General features: G+C 60.0%; 1 protein-coding gene across 2 annotated transcripts in view; it reads left to right on the top strand.

The window, feature by feature from the left end:
* LRP1 (LDL receptor related protein 1) overlaps positions 1-13,746 on the top strand; it is an 81,139-nt gene extending 67,393 nt beyond the window's left edge. For both annotated transcript variants that reach the window (XM_053895231.1, XM_053895232.1), the window contains 30 exons: positions 70-275; positions 780-968; positions 1,540-1,688; positions 2,114-2,207; positions 2,328-2,444; positions 2,694-2,813; positions 3,154-3,276; positions 3,431-3,556; positions 3,970-4,086; positions 4,764-4,870; positions 4,975-5,107; positions 5,961-6,080; positions 6,193-6,315; positions 6,658-6,798; positions 6,909-7,043; positions 7,116-7,235; positions 8,157-8,425; positions 8,976-9,154; positions 9,651-9,757; positions 10,005-10,121; positions 10,582-10,758; positions 10,905-11,045; positions 11,148-11,321; positions 11,592-11,753; positions 12,171-12,345; positions 12,539-12,640; positions 12,792-12,856; positions 12,966-13,056; positions 13,154-13,298; positions 13,467-13,746. In XM_053895231.1, the coding sequence (XP_053751206.1) occupies positions 70-275; positions 780-968; positions 1,540-1,688; positions 2,114-2,207; positions 2,328-2,444; positions 2,694-2,813; positions 3,154-3,276; positions 3,431-3,556; positions 3,970-4,086; positions 4,764-4,870; positions 4,975-5,107; positions 5,961-6,080; positions 6,193-6,315; positions 6,658-6,798; positions 6,909-7,043; positions 7,116-7,235; positions 8,157-8,425; positions 8,976-9,154; positions 9,651-9,757; positions 10,005-10,121; positions 10,582-10,758; positions 10,905-11,045; positions 11,148-11,321; positions 11,592-11,753; positions 12,171-12,345; positions 12,539-12,640; positions 12,792-12,856; positions 12,966-13,056; positions 13,154-13,298; positions 13,467-13,607 (4,165 nt within the window). In that variant the 3' untranslated portion in view covers positions 13,608-13,746. The remainder of the gene's footprint in view (positions 1-69; positions 276-779; positions 969-1,539; positions 1,689-2,113; positions 2,208-2,327; positions 2,445-2,693; positions 2,814-3,153; positions 3,277-3,430; positions 3,557-3,969; positions 4,087-4,763; positions 4,871-4,974; positions 5,108-5,960; positions 6,081-6,192; positions 6,316-6,657; positions 6,799-6,908; positions 7,044-7,115; positions 7,236-8,156; positions 8,426-8,975; positions 9,155-9,650; positions 9,758-10,004; positions 10,122-10,581; positions 10,759-10,904; positions 11,046-11,147; positions 11,322-11,591; positions 11,754-12,170; positions 12,346-12,538; positions 12,641-12,791; positions 12,857-12,965; positions 13,057-13,153; positions 13,299-13,466) is intronic.
* The last annotated feature ends 4,162 nt before the right edge of the window (positions 13,747-17,908 follow it).

Raw genomic sequence — 17,908 nt, 5'->3', positions numbered from 1 at the left:
CCTCCCTGCAGGCTCTTGGTGGGACCAGTCGCTGGATCTCTTGGGGCTCACTGCCCACCCACCTGCCAGGTACCTGTACTGGACAGACTGGGGTGACCACTCACTGATCGGCCGGATAGGCATGGATGGGTCTGGCCGTAGTGTCATCGTGGACACCAAGATCACGTGGCCCAACGGCCTGACACTGGACTACGTCACCGAACGCATCTACTGGGCTGATGCCCGTGAGGACTACATCGAGTTTGCCAGCCTGGATGGCTCTAATCGCCACGTCGGTCAGTGTGCCAGTGAGGCTGCCTGGGCACAGCAGCTCTGGGGGTCGGGGGTGGGGTCTGGAGCTACAGAGGATCAGGCCTTTGGGGCAAGAATAAGGTTAAAAGTCAGACAGCATGGCCTGAGAATGGGGATCTCAGAACGGGGATCCAGAGCACCCCGATGTACGCCCCCTGGACAAGCCCAGGCATGAGGCCACCATCTGAAGGAGAAAGAGAAGTTACTTCTCATGCACAGTTCGGGGCCCCGAGAAAGACAGGAGTAGGATGCCTGGGGTTGGGGTGCTTCGGCACAGGGCATCCTCTAATATTACAGAGCAGGAACCTGCTGTCAGAAAGGCCTGAGTTTGAGTTCCAGCTTTGCCACTTAGCTGTGCGACCTTGGGAAGCCACTTAACCATCTGGAACGGGGGCTGGCGCCCACCTCACAGGGTTATTGTAGGGTTAAGGATGTCTAGTAGGGAAGGCGCTAACCGGCTGCTGGGCCCATTCCCTCCCCGTCTGCAGTGCTGAGCCAGGACATCCCACACATCTTCGCACTGACCCTGTTTGAGGACTACGTGTACTGGACTGACTGGGAGACAAAGTCCATCAACCGAGCCCACAAGACCACGGGCACCAACAAGACACTCCTCATCAGCACCCTGCACCGGCCCATGGACTTGCATGTCTTCCACGCCCTGCGCCAGCCAGATGGTGAGCAGTCAAGGGGTGGGAGCCAGCAAAGAGTGAGCCTGGCATGCAGGGCCCCCGGGGAAGGATATGGCCCAGCAGGATTGGTTCTTCTCTAGCACTGCCTGAGCAGTGCTTGCCAGACACTGGGAAATTAGGGAGGCTATCAACAGGCTCTCAGGAGCTGCAGCCCAGCCTGGGTCCATCCCAGGAGTCTTGTAGCAGCAAGCCCCTGAGGCCAGTCAAGTAGGGTGCGTCCAGGTGTGGACCGCCAAGGCAGGACCCCAAAGGCAGGCGGGCTGTACCCGAGGGAGGGCACAGGTGAGGCAGCATATGAGGCTGCAGGGCTGGCCTGATCCTGGGACCTCAAGAAGAGTCATCTCCCTTCTCTGGCTTCAGCTCCTTCCTAAAGGAGTAGGATTTGGATCTGTCCTGCCTCTGTCCAGAATAGAGTGGGCTAGGCAGCCTTCAGAAGACCAGAAAATGTGGCATCAGTGAGTGCCGCCCTCATTCTGCCAGAGGGCAGTGGCTCAGGGGGCCCTGGCCCATATACTGGGTCCAGTCGGCTGCCCGTTAGCCACTTTCTCTCTGGCAGTGCCCAATCATCCGTGCAAGGTCAACAATGGCGGCTGCAGCAACCTGTGCCTACTGTCCCCCGGTGGGGGCCACAAATGTGCCTGTCCTACCAACTTCTACCTGGGCAGCGATGGGCGCACCTGTGTGTCCAACTGCACAGCAAGTCAGGTGAGGCTCTTCCCCTTGACCCCCATTCACCAATGCCTCGTTCCCCCAACCTCCACTCCTCCTCGGACCCCAACACCCGCTCTAATGTCCTCACGCATCTGGTTTTCCCACGCTAACACCCCCACATTTCTTGCCTACCTCTTGTCTCCCCACAGCAATATTTTTATACCTGTCACCTCACACAAACACCCCCACACCCTAACCCTGACCCTCCCTTACCAGCACCCCCCACCCTGACCCCCACACAGATACCCCATCACCTGGTCTTCCCGCACTCATCATATCCCAACCTTCCATCCAGCTCAGCACCTCCACAAATTACCCTGGTCCTCCCGCTTCTTTGAAACATCGCAGCCCCCCAAAAGAAAGTCTCCTGAGTTTCCCCAGACCCCCACCAACCCCTCTTGCCCCCACCTGCCCTCCAGTTTGTGTGCAAGAACGACAAGTGCATCCCCTTCTGGTGGAAATGTGACACAGAGGACGACTGTGGGGACCACTCAGACGAGCCCCCGGACTGTCGTAAGTGCCCAGAGCAGGGGTGGCAAGAGGGTCCTGCACCGGGGGCAGCCTGACTCTCCAGGCTCTGAGTGGCCATGCCCAGCCCCAGCCTTTCTGACTCTGTGGCTCCCCTCCTGGCAGCCGAATTCAAGTGCCGCCCAGGACAGTTCCAGTGCTCAACAGGCATCTGCACGAACCCTGCCTTCATCTGTGACGGGGACAACGACTGCCAGGACAACAGTGACGAGGCCAACTGCGGTAAAGGGCTGCCCAGCCACTGTCTGCCCTCCTCCCTCCCCCTTTCTCCTTCCCCGGAACTTGGAGGTTTCCTACTAAACTCCAAGGACAAGGAAGCTCAGCCCACAGCAGCCTCCTCTCCAGGCTGGACTCCTGCTGCTCTAGGCCCTGAACCTGCATGCTCCCACTGAGGGGATGAGGTGCCCCCTCGCTGCTCCTGAATCCTCTACCCCCCATTAGTTACCTCACCCTCCTCCCCACCTCCCACAGATATCCACGTCTGCTTGCCCAGTCAGTTCAAGTGCACCAACACCAACCGTTGCATCCCCGGCATCTTCCGTTGCAATGGGCAGGACAACTGTGGAGACGGGGAGGACGAGAGGGACTGCCGTGAGTGCCCAGGGCTGTGGGCAGGGAGCGGGGTGGCGGGGAAACAGACACAGAAACACACTGCACACTGAAGTCTACCCGCCGCTTCTCTGGGCCATGTGGCTGTCAAGTAATGTTATTAGATGGGTGACATAAATTATACAGGGTATGACTTGGTTTGCTGGGAAAAGGTGAAGATTCAGAAAACAAAAAGCACCAAAATTGGAGATAAACTGTCCCTTTCTCCTAAGAAATTTCTAGTGGGACCAGGGCCAGGGCTTGGAAGAGGAAGAAGACGGTGATCTCAAACTGTGGTGGGGGAAAAATGGGCAGGTCCTCATTCTCTCCCCCTACCCTGCAGCCGAAGTGACCTGTGCCCCCAACCAGTTCCAGTGCTCCATCACCAAGCGCTGCATCCCCCGAGTCTGGGTCTGTGACCGGGACAACGACTGCGTGGATGGCAGCGATGAGCCTGCCAACTGCAGTGAGTTGCCTGGTGCCCCCAGAGCCCACCTTCCCTCCACTGCGTCTGCTGTTCCCACCTCATCCCCACCCCGGGTGACCAGCGGCCACTGCATTGCCCTCCCGGCGCGCTCCTGCAAGGATCCTCCCCCTCACCACCAGCTGCCCCCTTGCAGCCCAGATGACCTGTGGAGTGGATGAGTTCCGCTGCAAGGACTCCGGCCGCTGTATCCCCGCTCGCTGGAAGTGTGATGGAGAGGACGACTGTGGGGACGGCTCCGACGAGCCCAAGGAGGAGTGTGGTGAGCTTCCCCAGACCCCGCTCTCAGGGGAAGGCATCAGGCCTGGACAGGACTCAGGCCACCTGCTGACTGGGGCTCAAGCCGCCTGGCACTCGGCTTCCCCTGACCACCACCCCCTGTCTGATTCCCCGTCCCTGCCTCCACCGGCACTTCCTCGGCACATACCCGCGCAGAATCTTCTCTGCCCGCCTAACAGAGGGGGCTCCGTTAATCCCCTCCCCCAAGCGGCTCCTCCCACTCGTGTCCCACTGGGCCCCATAACCTTCTCAAATCTCAGAACACTGCTTGGCCTCCCCCCGCTGATCTTTCTCCCACTCCTGGCCATCCTGCCCATGCCTGTCTGAAACCCTCGGGCCTGTCCCCGCTCTGTCCCTGACTGCCCCGATGTTTGCCTCCCAATCTTGCCTCCCCAGACGAGCGCACCTGTGAGCCCTACCAGTTCCGCTGCAAGAACAACCGTTGCGTGCCAGGGCGCTGGCAGTGCGATTATGACAACGACTGTGGGGATAACTCAGACGAGGAGAGCTGCAGTATGTCCCCCCACCCCCCCGCCCCGCCCCACCCCCACAGACCTGGGGCTCCTCCCTTCTCAGCACCCCTGTCCCCACCAGGCTGGCCGGCACAGGTGGCTGCCTCCCAGGGCTGGGGGTCAGGTGCCCCCTCCCTGCTCACCCCACCCCACCCCACTCCATGTCGTGTATTTGAGTTTGTGCCATTTCACCTCATCTCATGTTTCTCTCCATTTTCACACTGTCCTCTTGGGGTTGCAGAGGTAGGTGTCTCTGATGTGCCCCTGCTCCCACCACACCCCCTGCCACTGCCCCAGAGCCCACCCGTCCGTCCCCGTGCTGTGCCTCAGCCCATCATCCTTTACTGGCCTCTCCCTAAACCCTGGTGCTTGTCTTAGTGGTCTTGTCCCTCTCCTGTTCCCCTCGACCCCCCGCACACAGTCTGTCCCTAGGGCAGAACCAGGGACCCATGCCCTCTCTCGTGTATCTGCCCCAGAGGGGTAAGTGTGAGCCTCCTCTGTACCCAGCTGATCCCATGAGGGCAGCCAGTTGGCTGGCGTGGTCATTATGCCAGTCAACTGTGGCTTTCAGGGACACAAGGACGGGTGGTATTGTTCTGCCAAGGGCTGGAGATACTCCAAGGGCTGAGTCCCTGTGCCCACCCTCCTGGGGCGTGTTTCTCCCCTGTCCTTCTCCAGCCCCTCGGCCCTGCTCTGAGAGCGAGTTCTCCTGTGCCAATGGCCGCTGCATTGCTGGGCGCTGGAAATGCGATGGGGACCATGACTGTGCAGATGGCTCAGACGAGGTGTGTAGGGAGAGGAGAAGGAGGGAGGGATGGCCTCAGAAGAATCAGGACAGAGCTACAGGGGTGCCCCGATCTGACCAGGATGCTTGCTCCTGTGCCCGCAGAAAGACTGCACTCCCCGATGTGACATGGACCAGTTCCAGTGCAAGAGTGGTCACTGCATCCCTCTGCGCTGGCGCTGTGATGCGGATGCCGACTGCATGGACGGCAGTGATGAGGAAGCCTGTGGCACTGGCGGTGAGGCCCTGCCACCACCCCCCACCCCACCATGTGGCCCAGTCATTCACCTCATTCTTTGTCTTCTGTAGTCATTGTTCATACAAAAAATATTTCTTAAGCACCTGCCATGTGTCAGGCACCGTTCTAGGCGTTGGGGATATAGCAGTGAACAACACACAGGGCCTCTGGGTACACGTTGGGACAGGTTGTTCCCTCCACAACGGCACTTAGTCAAGGGGCCAGTTGGACCAAAATCCAGCAGAAACCTGTTGGCTGTGTCCACCCAGACTCCACCCCACAAGTTCCTACAGGGCAATCAGCTGCCCTGACAAACAGAGTCCTTGTTCACTTTGCTTTCCGGGAGCAACGAGACAGTGCCTGCCCCTGGCTAACCTGGCTGGGCTCAGTGGCCCGAGGCCACACTGTGAAGCTTGGGTAAGAGAAGCCTGGGACTTAGAGCAGAGACCCACCCAACAATGAGGACAGACATCCTGGCTCTGCCTTGATAGTCTGGAACCTGGGTCTCCTGACTCCCAGCCCAGTGCTCCTCCTTTCTGCCTGCCATGAACTACAGTAGACCCCAGTGTCCTGCTACAACCACTAGAGAAAGAGGGCACTCTTGGCCTCTGTGTACACACTTCCCCAAAAAGGCCTCTTCTCCCCTAAATACCAGAGGAGGCAGTTCTGCTCAGCTGCCCAGCAGGTATAAAGGTAGGAGACCTGGGTTCATTCTGGTTGTACCACTGCTTGCCTGGTGACCCCTCTGGGCCACCTCCTGTGGTGGGAAGGGCCTGGGCAAGATCCTGCCCCCCAGCAGCCAGCCTGGGGCTCAGGGCTCATTTTTGGCTCTTTGCACGCCCCCGGCGCCCAGTGCGGACCTGCCCCCTGGACGAGTTCCAGTGCAACAACACGCTGTGCAAGCCGCTGGCGTGGAAGTGCGATGGCGAGGACGACTGCGGGGACAATTCAGACGAAAACCCGGAGGAGTGCGGTGAGGCTGGGGGGGCGGGGCCCAGGGCGGGGGGCGGGGCTCTCATGCTCCCCGGGCGCTGCAGGCCCGCCCCCAAGGCTGATTCTGGCTCTGTCCCCTCCCACCCCTGCAGCCAGGTTTGTGTGCCCTCCTAACCGGCCCTTCCGTTGCAAGAACGACCGCGTCTGCCTGTGGATCGGGCGCCAATGCGATGGCACAGACAACTGCGGGGATGGGACTGATGAGGAGGACTGTGGTGAGCAGGGGGCCAGTGGAAGCAGCCTGGCGGGGCGGGGGTGATAGTTTGGGTACTGCACAGTGGGTGGCGGCGGGCCAGGTGGAAACTCGGGGGGGGGGGGGGGGGGGGGGGGGAGGAGTATCCATTGTGGGGAGTCTGGGGGCCTTTCCTTGGGAGAGAGAGGTTTCTGAGGAAGGCAGGGAGGCTGCCCGGTGCCCTAGGTCTTGAGGTGGAGCATCCCCTGAAGCTTGACAAACAGCCCCAGACACAGTGGGGGGGGGGGCAGGGGGTTGGGAGGGGGCTGTGGGAGGAGGCCCCGGGGTGGTGAATATCCAGATCTGAAGCCCCCACCTTCCCCAGAGCCCCCCACGGCCCAGACCCCCCACTGCAAAGACAAGAAGGAGTTTCTGTGCCGGAACCAGCGCTGCCTGTCCTCCTCGCTGCGCTGCAACATGTTCGATGACTGCGGGGACGGCTCTGATGAGGAGGACTGCAGTATCGGTGAGCCCTGCGTGCTAAGGAACTGGCGGGGGGGGGCCTGCGGAGGGCCAGAGAACCCAGGCCCAAGCCCAGGGTGGCTCAGGAGAGAGGGCCCACTCTGTCCCCCACAGACCCCAAGCTGACCAGCTGCGCCACCAACGCCAGCATCTGCGGGGATGAGGCACGCTGCGTGCGCACCGAGAAAGCCGCCTACTGCGCCTGCCGCTCGGGCTTCCACACTGTGCCAGGCCAGCCCGGATGCCAAGGTAAGAAGGCGGGACTCAGAGGGGGCGGGAAGAAACCCGGGACTCTCCATGACCCTCCCCTGTAACCCTCAGACATCAATGAGTGCCTGCGCTTCGGCACCTGCTCGCAGCTCTGCAACAACACCAAGGGTGGCCACCTCTGCAGCTGCGCCCGCAACTTCATGAAGACTCACAACACCTGCAAGGCCGAAGGTACCAGCCTACCAGCCGGAAGAGGACAGAAAGAGTGGGTGGGGCTATGCAACACCAGAGTGTAAATGGGGCTAACGTGAATGGACGTGCTCCCCTTGGCACACCCATGCCCAGGCGCAGGAGCCCAGACCCACGGGCCCAGCTGCCAGCAGCACAGAGGCTGGCATCAGTGCACGGGGTGCCGGTTGGGGAGCTGGTTCATCTGGAGAAGTCTGGGGTGGGGGCAACATACCCATATCCCACATGTGCCTCTTCACCCGCCACTCCCAGGAGGAGAGCACACAGACGCGCGTCACCACACAATCACGTTGTAGCTAGCCCCTTTGCTTCTTATTTTCAGCTTCATTGAGATATAATTGACAAAACTGTCAGATATTTAGTGTGAACAGGTGATGATTTGATGTATGTACACCTGGTGAAAGGTTTCCCTTCATTGAGTTAACACAACTATCATCTCATTCACCTTTTGGGGGGGTGGGAACGTGTATGTGCTCTGACGCACACCTGCACCTGCCTGTGTACAGACACCCCCCCAAACACCCGTGCACACACATCCATTTGCACACGAGGGCATGTATGAATACACAGCCCCACCACGCACGTCCAGGTGCACTCACGTGCCGGTGCGTGCCTACACCCCTCCGTGCCAGTGCACACACACCCCCACATGCATGTGTGCCCACGGGCATATATCAGACAGCATGTAGCACAGTGTGGTGATGCCAGCCAGTGACAATGAGGAGACAGAAGTCCCTGAGGCTGGAGAGGCAGAGAAGATTTCCTGGAGGAGCAGGTCCTATTGGACCAGCTCAGGGAAGGAGAGGAGGGAGCACATCCCGGCACCAGGCCTGGCATCCCCCAGCCCTGGCCTCCTGCCCCTGCCTTTTTCTGCACCTGACACCGGGACTTTTGCCCCTCCAGGCTCTGAGTATCAGGTCCTATACATCGCCGATGACAACGAGATCCGCAGCCTGTTCCCCAGTCACCCCCATTCGGCTTACGAGCAGGCCTTCCAGGGTGACGAGAGTGTCCGCATTGATGCCATGGATGTCCATGTCAAGGCTGGCCGTGTCTATTGGACCAACTGGCACACAGGCACCATCTCTTACCGCAGCCTGCCACCTGCCGCACCTCCCACCACTTCCAACCGCCACCGGCGACAGATTGACCGGGGTGTCACCCACCTCAATGTGAGCACCCCACCTGGGATGGGATCTCCACAGATTGGATGGGAAGACTGCAAAGAGCAGAGGGTTCAGGGCAGGGTTTGAAAAGGACAGTGGAAGGGGACAAAGGGTGAGACTGACGGGCAAAGGCATTCAGGATTATGTTGTGGGCATGACAGGTGGACAGAGCAATGAGAATTATCAGTAGCTGGCTCTGCCACATTGCAGCCCAAGGTGGCAGGGTACGATGGACACACTGGCCTTCAGCATCAGAGCCACGTTCAGTTCCTGATTGTCACCGCCATCCACTGTGTCAGTCTCAGCCACCTATTTGACCTCTTTGGGCCTTTGTTCCTCAGTAGAGCGAGGTAATAATATCTCATCCAGCAAAACATGTGAAAGCTCTAGGTATGGCCCATAAGGTAAGTGTCCATTGAACCTCTTCAAAATCAGAGAACCGGCTCCCGATCTGGGATGACTTTTTAACAGGGACGAGCTGGCAGGTGCAGGTGGGGATAATGGGCAGGAAGACAAAAGGTGGTAGCCCCTGACATTATCACCCTCCCCCATTCAGATCTCAGGGCTCAAGATGCCACGGGGCATCGCCGTCGACTGGGTGGCCGGGAACGTGTACTGGACTGACTCAGGCCGAGATGTGATCGAGGTGGCGCAAATGAAGGGCGAGAACCGCAAGACGCTCATCTCGGGCATGATCGACGAGCCACACGCCATTGTGGTGGACCCGCTGAGAGGGTATGCGGGGGTCCCGGGGGGAAGGCCAGGGAAGCCTCTGGGGCAGCCCAGCATCCCCAGGTGTGTCCCTCCCCTTCCAGACCACCCTGGAGTCGGAGTCCTCCTCCGGCCCTTGGGCCTTCAGGCCACCTCCATCTTTGGTGCTCCCCGGTGCCGCCTTTGCCCAGAATCCCCAGCTGGCCTGCTCGGGCAGGGGCCTGCCCTCCACTTGCCTGGCCATCATGTGCAGCCAAGTTTGGGCTGCTTGTTTGCTCCAGGGGGCAGCTCTGCCCACTTTGATGTCTCTGGATCGGCACCTTGTAGTTTTAGAGTAAAAGATCCTTAACCTGATCAGGGACCTGACTCCCCTCGTTCTCTCTGGAGGAGGTAGACAGAACACTCTCCTCCCAATACCCAGCAGTCTCTATGCCCAAGCCACAACCTGGTGGCCCATCTCGCTCAGCCTCCTCTGGCAGCCCTCAGGTCCTACCCATGCTCAATTCTTCTCCTTCCCCAGCACCATGTACTGGTCAGACTGGGGGAATCACCCCAAAATTGAAACGGCAGCAATGGACGGGACCCTTCGGGAGACACTGGTACAGGACAACATCCAATGGCCTACAGGTCCGTGGAGGCAGGGGCAAGGGGTGTGGGAGGGGTGGGTTTGCTGAGCCTGAGGTCACATTAAAGCTTGGAGGAGAAGGGGCTTGGACTGGGATGGGCAATGAGTTATGGAGACTTTTTCTAGAAGTGACTGGGAGTGGTCATGGGAACAGGGTAGAGCTGTCCCAAACATGGAGACACTTCTGCTTTTCCTCGAGCCTGGGGTGGCAGAGGCTGGGCCTTCACAGTGCTCTCTGCCTCCCCTCAGGCCTGGCTGTGGATTATCACAATGAAAGGCTGTACTGGGCAGATGCCAAGCTCTCAGTCATCGGCAGCATCCGGCTCAATGGCACGGACCCCATCGTGGCTGCTGACAGCAAACGAGGTCAGCATCCTAGAGCAGCCTCAGCCAGCGCTGCCCTCGGGCCTCTTGTCCTCCCCACTGAGTCCAAAGGCCTCACCCAGCACCTGCCATCCTCCTCATCCTGGCCCCCAACAGTCCTACAGTGCCTTCTAGGCCTACCCCCACTGGACTCCCTGTGTACCAGCCCTGCACCCTCTGGCCCACTTGCCCATTCATTCATTCTACCAATGACATTGAGTTGCATGGAAGCAACAAAGGTGGCAGGAGGAGCTTAGTAGAAGTGGGGAGAGGGAACAGCAGTCCTTCCTGACCGCAGAAGTCTAGGGCTGATGGGACCTTTTGCCAGTAGTGGCCACAAGAGGTGGAACAGGTTGGGGGGAGTTTTGTTTGGAATGTGTTGAGTTTGAGGTGACACAGGAGCCCAGGTGTCCTGGAGAGTGACCAGGGCCTGAGTCCCCTCTGAGTCTACCTCCTCCCCCAGGCCTGAGTCACCCCTTCAGCATCGACGTCTTTGAGGATTACATCTACGGCGTCACCTACATTAATAATCGTGTCTTCAAGATTCATAAGTTTGGACACAGCCCCTTGATCAACCTGACAGGGGGCCTGAGCCACGCCTCCGATGTGGTCCTGTACCACCAACACAAACAGCCTGAAGGTAGGCACAGGGGGACAGCCCAGTCTGAGCCCGGGAAGGCCTGGGGGCAGAGTCTCCAGGCTGTAGCCTCGGGTACTGGGCATTGTGGCAGGGACATTCTGGGTCCACGAGGCTCAGCATCCTCCCACCCCTGCCCACACCTGCAGTGACCAACCCCTGTGACCGCAAGAAGTGTGAGTGGCTCTGCCTGCTGAGCCCCAGCGGGCCTGTCTGTACCTGTCCCAACGGGAAGCGGCTGGACAATGGCACCTGTGTGGCCGTGCCCTCGCCCACGCCACCACCAGATGGTATGCTTGTGCCCCTCCCAGGTCCCCACCCTCTGCCCCGGGACCTTCTTCCCTGAGTTCCCCTCTTCCCCTGGCTCTGTGCCCTGATGGTCCTTCCCGCAGCTCCTCGACCCGGAACCTGTAACCTGCAGTGCTTCAATGGCGGCAGCTGCTTCCTCAATGCACGGAGGCAGCCCAAGTGCCGCTGCCAGCCCCGATACACAGGCGACAAGTGTGAGCTGGACCAGTGCTGGGAGTACTGTCGCAACGGGGGCACCTGCGCTGCCTCCCCCTCTGGTACGGCCTTCAGTTCTCCTGCCAAGACTGCGCCCAGCTCCTCAGCCCCAGCCTCCCGCCTCTCAGCCCACTGGTTCTGCCTGGGGCGGATCCCCAGACCCTGTCCCACCCTGCTCCCCCTCTGTCTCCCCTCCTGCCCGCAGCCCACAGCCCCAGTGCCCCCGTTCCTCTGCTGCGTGCCTTCCACCCGGGCCTCCCAGCCCTGGTCCCCTCCAGTGGGGCCGGCGCCTGGGTGGGCCACGGTCCCGCTCACACATCCTCTCCCGCCAGGCATGCCCACGTGCCGCTGCCCCACAGGCTTCACGGGCCCCAAATGCACCCAGCAGGTGTGTGCGGGCTACTGTGCCAACAACAGCACCTGCACCGTCAACCAGGGCAACCAGCCCCAGTGCCGATGCCTACCTGGCTTCCTGGGTGACCGCTGCCAGTACCGTGAGTGAGCCATCCTTGGGCCCCAAGGGAGGGGATGACAGGAGCTCGGGGACCTAGAGCCAAGGGTGATGGTCAAGAGGCAGATTCTGGGGGAGGGAGGCCATTCGCAGCTCAAGCAGTCTCTAGGTGATCCCCCCCATCCCTGTAGAGGTGTCAGCACACTTCTCCCAAGGTGGTGAGCCCTGTGGCATCAGGATTATTCAAGCGAAAGCAGTGCCCTGCCAGGCTGTTTGGGGACGTCCTTATACTCTAAACCTGTGACGGGGGAGGGGGGCAGCAGGGGGCTCAGGAGGAGGTGAGAGTCACCTAAAAGACCTAGGAGTCCCCTTAGTGTCTGGCTCTCCCCACCCACAACCTGTGGAGGACCCTCATGAGGGTGGGGCTTGAGGCACCTCCTCTCCCACCCCCCAACTGCAGGGCAGTGCTCCAGCTACTGTGAGAACTTTGGCACGTGCCAGATGGCCGCCGACGGCTCCCGGCAGTGCCGCTGCACCGCCTACTTTGAGGGGCCGAGGTGCGAGGTAAACAAGTGCAGCCGCTGTCTGGACGGAGCCTGTGTGGTCAACAAGCAGAGTGGGGACGTCACCTGCAAGTGAGTGGGGCCTGCCCCCACGGTTCTGCCCGGCCTTGACTCTGCCCTGCCCCGGCCTCACGCTCCCTGGCCTGCCCCCGCCCCCGCCCTGCCCCTTCCTTAGCACTTCCAACACCCCCTCCCGGCCCCACCCCTTCCTCAGCACCTCAGACACCCCCTCCCAGTCCACCCAGCCTGTCATTCCTTCCTGCAGCTGCTCTGATGGCCGGGTGGCCCCCAGCTGTCTGACCTGTGTTGGCCACTGCAGCAATGGTGGTTCCTGTACCATGAACAGCAAAATGATGCCTGAGTGCCAGTGAGTTGGACCTGAGCCTTTCTAAGACCTAGACCATCTCCCCCTCCCCAAATCTGAGCGGGACACTCGGGACCCTATGGCCCCTCCCAGTCCCCTGGCAGCCATGACTATGGAGGTCATGCCTACTCAGCTCTGCCCCTCCCGTCTACAGGTGCCCACCCCACATGGCGGGGCCCCGGTGTGAGGAGCAGGTGGTCAGCCAGCAGCAGCCTGGACGTAGGTGGCAGGGGACGGGGAGACAGAGCTTCAGGGACCTGGAGCAGGGATATTTGGGCCTCACTTCCCTGAGCCTCTCTGACTCAATTTCCCACCTCCTCCCCTCCAGATATGGCCTCTATCCTCATCCCTCTGCTGTTGTTCCTGCTGGTGCTTCTGGTAGCCGGAGTGGTTTTCTGGTACAAGCGGCGAGTCCGAGGGTGAGTTGTGGAGAGTCTGGAAAATTCTGGCTATTCACTTATCACCCTAACCTTGCCCTCCTATCATCCCTGCCCCCTTATAATCCTGCCTCCCCAGGGCTAAGGGCTTCCAGCACCAGCGGATGACCAATGGGGCCATGAATGTGGAGATTGGGAACCCCACGTATAAGATGTATGAAGGCGGGGAGCCTGACGACGTAGGGGGCCTACTGGATGCTGACTTTGCACTGGACCCTGACAAGGTGAGCTGGGAGGACAGAGGAGGAGGCTTCCAGGGCAGGGACAAGAGGCTGTGGGTGGGGTGACTGAGGGTACGGAGTCGGATGATGGAATGGAGGCGGGGGAGGTAGGGCGCCTGGGCCACAGATCCCATCCCCTGTGCCCCACCTGAACCCTCTGTCACCTTGCAGCCCACCAACTTCACCAACCCTGTGTATGCCACACTCTACATGGGTGGCCACGGCAGCCGCCACTCCCTGGCCAGCACGGACGAGAAGCGAGAACTCCTGGGCCGGGGTCCTGAGGACGAGATAGGGGACCCCTTGGCATAGGGCCCTGACCACTGGACTCAGCCCAGAGAGCCTCCTGCCCCCTGCCAGAGAAGTCCTTCAACGAGCCCCCTCCTGCCCAGCCAGCCCCTCCTCGGCCCTGCCGGGTGTATAAATGTAAAAATGAAGGAATTACTTTTTATATGTGAGTGAGCAAGTGAGCAAGCGAGCACAGTATTATCTCTCTCCGTTCTCCTCCTTCCTGCCTGCTCCTCAGCACCCCCCTCATGCTGCCTTCAGGGAGGGGGGCAGGGAGGACTCTGGGGGCTCCTGTGGCTCACAGGTACCCACCTCCCACCTTCCACCAAAATGCACCCCCACTGGGAGAGCTGGTGGTGCTGCCCCCCTCCCTGTTCAAGACACTTTGTCAAGGCTCTCCCCTCTCTTGCCCCACCCCCATCTTATCCCTCCCAGCTCTCTGAGGGCCAGTTCTGGGGAGGGAGAGTCCTTTGCTGCCCCTGTCTGGAAGATTTGGCTCTGGCTGAAGTAGCAAGGAAAGGATGGAATTTTTTAGTTCTTGGGGGATGCCATTCGATGCTCCAGCCCCCAACTCTAGGGGCACCTGAGATGGCCATGCTCAACACCCCTCCCAGACAGGCCCTCCCTCTCTCCAGTGCCCCCACCGCGGCTCCCAGGGCTGGAGACTTTCTTTGGTAAACAGTCCCCCAGCCTCCTCCTCCCTCCCCTGGGGATGAGGAGGAAGTGGGGCACACCAAGAAAGGGTAAGCGGGCAGCCCCGCTTTGGGGACATGAACGTTTTAATAATTTTTGCTGAATTCCTTTACAACTAAATAACACAGATATTGTTATAAATAAAATTGTAAAAAAAAAAAAAAAAAAAAAAAGAAAGAAAAAAGCCATTTGTGTCTACCTATGAGTGTCAGACTCTGGGAGCTGGGCTGTGCTTGCCTGCTTCGGCCACCAGAGGGAGACATGCTCTGTGCTGGAGGCAGGACTGGGGAGTCTGGTCTTGAGAAGTGCCCTTCTCCCTGAGCTGCCTCCCTCTCCATCTGGCTGGCAGGGGAAGGGGGTGGCACTGGACTTGATGAGGAAGATCTGCTTCTCCTGGCTGTGTGACCTTGGGCCAGTGACTTCACCTTTCTGGATCTTGTATTCCCTGTGGCTCTAGGACAGTAACTCCAAAATCTCTCTGCATTGTCGCTTACAGGGCACCACCAGCCCTACCCAAAACGATCTCCCACAGTGAGAAATCCCACTGTAAGAACTGAACACAGTGGGGTTGTCAAGGGCTTTCTGATCCTTCAGGGTGGTCCCACACAGCTCTCTGTGCCTGAGTTTGCTGCTGAAGCGCAAATATCCTCACAGAGTCTAATTAATCAGATGCCAAGAGTAGAACCCTAGATTCAGGAGGAGGGGGAGGCGGCTGGCTGGACTGAAGGAGAGCTGAGAAGACCAGTTTGCCAGGCTTCACTGGCCACCAACAGATTCAGATCACCAATCATTGTGACATCCCAGGGGTTGACAGGAAAGGACTGCTACAGTCAAAGGGGTCCCAAGTCTACCTCAAACCCTTGCCGGGGGAGGGGAACCTCTTGCAGAAAGTCACGCGGCTCTACAGTGTCGGCGACTGAGAGTTACAGCACCACTCTCCCCTTTACAGCAAATGTGAGCTCAGGGAGGGCATCTGCAAGCAGCTGAAGAACCGTTACCCAACACCCAAAGAAGGGCACTACCTTTCTTTCTGCCACCCTCCTTGGTTCAACTTCCTCAGCTTATTCCTTTCTTAAGGAAGCTATGGGTCTAGGCACCTCTAGAAATAAGAACCCTCCCCTACCCTCTTGGCCCTGGGATCTCGCCTCCGGCTTCAGCCTCTAAGCCAGTTCTGAGATCCTCCACTGTCTCTGGAGCATCCCAGAGCCCCAGGGAAGAGCGACCCTGCGAGGGAAAAGGGGCGTCCTTGTTGATCGCTTAGGGAGGCTTGTGGCCTCCTCTGTCCACCAGGTGGCGTAGGCATTCCTGCAGCGCCGCTCACCCTTAAGCCCAGCACAGCCCCCTCCCCAACACTAATTATGCACCTGCAGGCGGACCGGAGCCTAGCCTCTCACTTCCTTCCCTCGGGCTATTATGCCACACCCCCTCCACCCTCAGCCAGCCGGCTCCCCTCCCTCCCTCAGCGCCTGCCTGCTCCCCCCACCACCACCACCAGCCCCACCCCCTCGCTCCCTCCCTCTGCCAGCCGTGCATCTGGCGCCCCCGGGGAGCCACTGATTCTCTGCCTGTCGCCTCAAGATCCTGGGCCGAGCAAGAGGGGCCCCCAGCTGCGGCTTGGAACGCAAGCCCCTCCAGTCAGCTTCCTCCCTCTGCCCACCAGGACCAGCCAGGAGAGTGTCTACTAGGAGGCAGTCCTCGAACTCCTCACCTGGCAAGGACAGCAGAGGGGTCTGAGACAGAGATGGAGAAGAGACAGGGGCAGAACCAGGGGCAGAGGCTGATACAGACAGAATGAGAGACAGAGATATGGAGATGGAGAGATACAGGGGCAGAGGCAAAGACTCAGAGATGGGAGCAGGGGTGTGTGTCGGGATGTGTTTGTGTGTGTGTGTGTGTGTAGCTGGAGACAGAAGGGGGTGACCTGAGACTAGCAAAAGGAGAAGAGATGAGGTGGGTCAGGACTCCAGAAGATCAGGACCTTAGTGATGGGCTGCTGCCCTGGGTACCTTAGGCCTGGGGATGCCCACTGCCCCCATCTACCTCCTCACGGCAACCCCTGTGCTTGGCACTTGGGCTCGGGATTCTGAAGCCTTGGGGCCTTGGACCTGGCCATTCCTGCCTCTTCCAGCCTCTCTACTCTCTGCCCCTTCTGCACCCGGGTTCCTGCCTCCTGGCTTCTGGCTGTCTCTCTGGCTGTCTCTGTGTCTGCCTCATCTTCTCAGCATCACGGATCCTTTTCTGGTGTCTGTCACATCCTTGTATCCGAGTATCTCTTTGTATGTGCCTGGGCTTGTCTTTTGGACTGCCAGTGCCAGCATACACCTGTGTGTGTGTCCATCTCTGTCTGTGGACGTTTGCCTCTCTGCCAAGGCGAGGAAGGGGGTTGGGGCCTGAGTACCTGGCTGGGTATGTCTGTCTCTTGGTGCAAGTGTGCATTTACCTCTCTGGCTGTGTGTGCTCCTGTGTGTGTGTAAACTGAGTGTCCATCTGTGTGTGTCAGTGTGCCTCTAGGTGAGCACCTGTCTGCGTGTGCGTGCTGGTCTCTGTGTGAATGTGTTTCACTCTGCCTCTGTGCTCACCTCCGTGGTGTGGCCTGCCCCTGTGAATGCATCTGCGAGCATGCCTGGAGGTGTGTTGATGTCTCAGGATATGCGTCTGTCTCTCTATCTCTCTGCTTGTCCCTATCTCACACTGTCTAGGTGTCGGTCATACCACAACCTCAGCCACAGCCTCAGTGCATAGCAACAGCTGACAGCTGAAGACTCCCTGGGCAGGGAAGAGAGCGAGACTAGGGGGAGGAGGGAGCCTATGAAGAAACAGCCAAGAGGATAGGGACAGAGACAAGGCTGGGGCTGGGGACAGAGACAAGGACAGAGACAGAGGAGGAAGGAGACAAGGATGGAGAGGAGCTGATGGTGAAAGATGGGACAGTGGAAGGGAAGGGACGGAGATTGCACCAAGAGGCTGGGCAGGCGACGCTGAGGGGACTTCCTGCCCAACCCCCAAGCAGGGACGCTCTGGGACGCGCGGGGGTCAGCAGTGAGGGGAGAGGGGCAAAAGTGAACGGCCGGTCCCGCAGAGGGGTCTGGAGATCGCGGAGGTGCCTTGGGGGCGGGAGTGGGGGCGGCGGGCGCCGTTTGTCAGCCCTATTGACAGACGTGATGGGGTTTCCGTCCGTGATCAATGATTCTCATCTCCGGGCCGAATGAGCCGCGGGGCGCCCATCCATCCCCGTCAGCGCCGCGCGGCCCCAGCCGCCCCGAGGCCCCGCCCGCCCTCACCTCGTCCCCTGCCCTGCTCCTGCCCCGGACCCACCTTAGCCCGGAGCATAAAAGGGGCCCGGAGCACCGAGGGACCCTGGTCTTCCAGGGCTCCTGCTCCGCCGTGCACCCCTTCGGGGACACGGTCCCAGAGCCTCGAGCCCCACGCCCTGCCCCATTCCTCATCGGTGCACAGACCTAGCCTCTCCGGTACACCATCCCTAGGTCCCGCAACCCTCTGCGCTTCGCACCTGGGCTGGGGGCGTGTCCGGGGCGTGTCGGGGTGAAAGTCACCTTCGGTGCCCCCAGCTGGGCGGGAGGGGGCGCGCGGGGCGCGGCCGGGATTGGAGCGACGCGGAGCCCCGCCCCCCC

Source organism: Panthera pardus, unplaced genomic scaffold (genome assembly GCF_024362965.1).
Source record: "Panthera pardus isolate Hobbes unplaced genomic scaffold, ASM2436296v1 HiC_scaffold_6, whole genome shotgun sequence".
Taxonomy (NCBI): Eukaryota; Metazoa; Chordata; class Mammalia; order Carnivora; family Felidae; genus Panthera; species Panthera pardus.
This window is presented reverse-complemented; position numbering and strand designations above follow the sequence as displayed.